The sequence below is a fragment of the Otolemur garnettii genome, unplaced genomic scaffold (genome assembly GCF_000181295.1).
Source record: "Otolemur garnettii isolate 467f Iridium unplaced genomic scaffold, OtoGar3 scaffold00042, whole genome shotgun sequence".
NCBI lineage: Eukaryota > Metazoa > Chordata > Mammalia > Primates > Galagidae > Otolemur > Otolemur garnettii.
This window is the reverse complement of record NW_003852437.1, coordinates 10,952,947-10,957,511: the sequence shown is the minus strand read 5'-3', so window position 1 is coordinate 10,957,511 and position 4,565 is coordinate 10,952,947. Positions and strand designations below refer to the sequence as shown.

Below are 4,565 nucleotides of genomic sequence, written 5' to 3'. Positions count from 1 at the left end.
ACTCCTGAGCTCAAGCCATTTACTTGCCTCCCAGAATGCTAGGATTATAGGTGTGAGCCACCACACCTGGCCTTAAGTTTAAATAAAAATATTTTTCTCAGTCTTTCAACCCCAATGTACTGTTTCTTTCAGTGTTTTTTTTTAACTATACTAATTCAATTTTAGTATTACATCCATCATAACTTCCATTTAGTGAGAGTCTCTTTACTTTGTTGACACTGAAATAAAGAGATGGTTAATTCTTTCTTCTTTCTGACATGATAGTATAGATAGAAGTTCACAAATGTTTGGGATATAGAAAATTTTCTACTCCGTAAATAGCAGGCAGGTTCTGCTAAATTACTATGGAAAACATTAAGTGCATTTTCCGATTTCATTCTTTGGTTGTTACATTAAGAGTAAAAAAGTACTTTATTGATCTTTTTTTTAATAAGTACACAGAAGTAGATTATTTCTATTTTAAAATTCTAAATTTTCAGTTAAATTAATATTTTAAACTTTATTGGCTGCAATGTAACATATAAGACACAATGCCCTATTTTATTTTTTAATAGTGATCTTATGTGAATAGGTTTCAGTATTTGAAAAAATTCTCCATGTAGATTTCAGGGTGGTTCTGAGCTCACAGTATTATAATGAAAGTACTGTGCAGAACTCAGTGGTATTCAATTTTAGTTGTATATGTGCATATAACTATTGAATTGCTGGTAAGACAAACACGAAAGAAATATGCAAAGAGCAGCCCATTAAACTGTGTGTGTTACTTACCTAGAACATAATGTCTTATGATATCATTTTTCATTAGCTTTAATATGCAAATAACATAAAAATTATTATATAGGTATTTTTATTTAATATTTTAATGTTATTTTGGTACTTGTGATTATATAGAAATTATATGTACTTGTAAAATTAGTAAATTGTATAATTATATATTTGTACTGTCACCTACTTAAATTCCTTACACATGTATTTTTAAGACTCGTTTTTGGACAGCCAATATGGAATTATACTTAATCTTTCTAGAATAGCAACATTTTGGAAATATTTTATTATAAATAAGCTCTAAAAAGTTTGAGAGATAACTTTCTTTGAAGAATGTAAAAATAAGTATTTTTCTTGTGAATAGATACTTAAATGCTAAATTTTTGCCTCAAATTAAAGCATATAAGGTTTGGGAAAGCATAATTTTAAGCAACATCTCTGGCTAAACTTAAATATATTGTGATATTCATGAATAACTAAGGAAGTAGTAGTTTGCTATAGTTACAACTAACCTCAAAAAGGGTTTTTTTCTTTCTTTCTTTTTTCTTTTTAGTTTTCACCATTTCATGCTTCTGTGCTGGCCTCTTGCTCCTATGATTTTACTGTAAGGTACAGTGGTTTTTAATCTGTTTCATTGTAAAATACCAAATAGCATTTGCCTGTTTAATTGTTATGAAAGATAATGTGTTTTTCTTAAACCAATGTGAAAATGATCTCAGGTGGGCACATTTAAATATTTACCACTGGGATTCACATTATAGTTTATATTTTTCAGCAAGTAATGTTTTCATCATCTAGCCAATATCTGAGTAAATTCTGTCTATTCTGGCTGTTCTATCTAAAAGCCTTTTTTCCCTAATGGTTGTTCTTTACAGTAACCTTCTATTCTACAGATTGCATAACCAATATCTTTTAAATTTAGATTTAGAAATTAGGAAATTTTGATTTCTTCAGGTTTAATTATGAGTGTTTAGGTGGGAAAATAGCATATGTATGTTTGCAGATCCAGATATGTGAATGTGTATGTACGTGTGCATGTGTATCTAGGTATGAGAGTGTGTATTCCACACCACATAGAGTTCATTCTCCCTTTCCTAATCTGTAACTCCTGATTTTCATCCTTTATATGCAGAGGGTGCCAAAAAATGTATACACGAGAAAGCAGGAAACTGTATTAAAATAGTGATACTCAATATATACTGATAAAAGATGAATACAAGTCATGTTAAACACCTCTTGTAATTGTAGAAGTCAAATGTGACTTGAGTATTACAAATTTAATAAAATTCTTTCCTTTCTTAAAATGTGTATTCATTTTTTTGACACCCTCTGTATTTACTTATGTGCTAAACCCCAGAATGTTTAGAAAATAATTTGAGAATTTCAAAGCCATGCCTTTGAAAGACTTTAACTAATTAGAGCTCAGCATTTGTTTATTGGTTTTTTTTGTCTTTAGTCCAAATAATTCTCCTCTTCTCTGCCCTTCTCTGTTAGAGTGTGGTTATGTAATTTGTTTGAAACATGGTTTGATTTATTTCTGTTTATATTCGATTTTAGAATTTTCCTTCCATCTTTGTTGATTTTTTTCTAATTTTCTGAGCAGACAAAACATTAACATGCTTCCAAAAGTTGAGATGTGTATATATAAAGATATATTTCATTCTGTCCCACACCTATGGGTAACAAGTCTTGGTCAAACACGTATTTTATTTCCTCTTTTTCTACACAAAGAGTAGAGATTCTGGATACTCTTTAAAATTTTGCTTAAAATATATCCTGGAAACCAGGTACTCTGTACCTGAGAGATCATTCTCATTCTGCGTAACACTCCCTAATGTGGATGTTCTGTAGATGATTTAGCTCCTCCCCTGTGTGTGAGCATCTAGTTTTTTTTTTTTTTTTTTTTTTTTTTTTGAGACAGATTCTTAAGCTGTCCCCCTGGGTAGGGTGCCGTGGGGTCACAGCTTAGAGCAACCTCAAACTCTTGGGTTTAAGCAATTGTCTTGCCTCAGTGCCCCAAGTAGCTACATGCTACTACAGCTACAGGCACTTAGCACAACGCCCGGCTTTTTTTTTTTTTTTTGTAAGTTGTAGTTGCCATTGTTGTTTGTGAGGCCTGGGCTGGATTCTGACCCACCAGCTCCGGTGTATGTAGCTGGCACCCTAGCCGCTTGAGCTACAGGCACTGAGTCTGTTTGTCAGTTTTGCTGGGACCAATCTTTATTTATTCACTCTACAGCGGATGCCACTGATGGTGTCCCCGTACCCTCTTGACTTGGTAAATTCACCTAATCAGCAGATGGATTTTGTCATTTTGTGTCTGTCACTGTTTTTCTGCTTGAGAGCTCTCTCTGCCAGTAGGCACTTGCCCACTGAAGACAGGGCAACTCTATTTCCTTCTACTCTGGCGGGATGACTTTTTAAGTTTATTTGATCTGATAGCCGGTTCAGCTTTCTTATGCTTATCATTTGCATGGTATGTTTTTCCTTCCATTCCCTTTTAACCTCTGCCTTTACATTGAAAGTACATCTCTTGTAGATGGCACATGATTGGGTCTTACTTTTTTGTTCATTCTACAGTTTCTGTCTTTAATTGGAGTATTTGATTCATTAACATTTAATGTAGTTACTAATGTTATTTTCTTACATTTTCTCTTTGTTTCTTTCTTTTATTCTACCTTCCTTGTTTATCTTCTTCTTGATCATTTGGATATTAAAAAAATTCCATTTTATCTGGATGAACTACATGTCCACGAGAGAGAAAAACTGAATTAACTCAGGTTGGGGGGATCTAGGGTGGGGAATTGGTGGACTCTCACTAACAGGCACAGTGTAGGGTACATGGCACACTTCTGGACCAAGGCCTCAACTACAACTCGGACTTTACCTAATAAACACGAATAATGTAACCTAATCGTTAGTACCTTCGCATTAATCTGAAATTTTACAAAAATCAATTTTATTTATCTACGGATTTTTTGGATCATAGCTCACTGTAGCCTTGAACTCATGGGCTCAAGTGATCTCCTGATTCAGTCTTTCTTTTCTTTCTTTTTTTTTTTGAGACAGTCTCACTATGTAGCCCTTGGTAGAATACCGTGGCGTCACAGCTCACAGCAACTTCAAACTCTTGGGCTTGCACAATTCTCTTGCCTCAGCCTCCCAAGCAGCTGGGACTACAGGCACTCGCAATGCCTGGCTATTTTTCTGTTGCAGTTGTCATTGTTGTTTAGCTGGCCTGGGCCAGGTTTCAACCCTCCATCCTTGGTGAGGATGGCACCGTAACTACTGTGCTGTGGGCGCTGAGCCCTGCTTCAGCCTTTCAAGAAACTAGAAGTTAAGGCACTTGACATTATGCCTGCTTAATTAAAAACAAAACAAAACAAAACAACAACAATTGTTTTTTAGGGATGCTATGTTGCCCAGGCTGGTCTTGAACTCCTAGCTTCAAATGATGCTTCCTCCTTGGCTTCCAAAGTGCTGGAACTGTAGACACGAGCCACTGCACTGACCCCCCCCCACTGACTTTTTAGCGATATCTCTTAGTGTGTGTGTGAGAAACCATGCCACCTTATATATCGATTAACCAGCTGTTTTCCATCCTTTATGCTATATGGTAGTTCCCCCTTATCCACTATTTCTCTTTCTGTGGTTTCAGTTACCCACAGTCAGCTACAGTCCAAAAATATCAAGTGGAGAAATTCCAGAAATAAACAAGTCATATGTTTTAAATTGCATACTGTTCTGAGTTATGTGATGAAATCTTGTTTTATCCTGCTCCGTCCCACCCAGGACATGAA

General features: G+C 35.0%; 1 protein-coding gene across 1 annotated transcript in view; it reads left to right on the top strand.

Annotated features, from left to right (window-relative positions):
- The window catches only part of PEX7 (peroxisomal biogenesis factor 7), a 74,960-nt gene that overhangs the window by 35,243 nt on the left and 35,152 nt on the right, over positions 1-4,565 (top strand). The window contains exon 8 of the mRNA XM_003790295.1: positions 1,319-1,374. Coding sequence (XP_003790343.1) covers positions 1,319-1,374 — 56 coding nt within the window. The remainder of the gene's footprint in view (positions 1-1,318; positions 1,375-4,565) is intronic.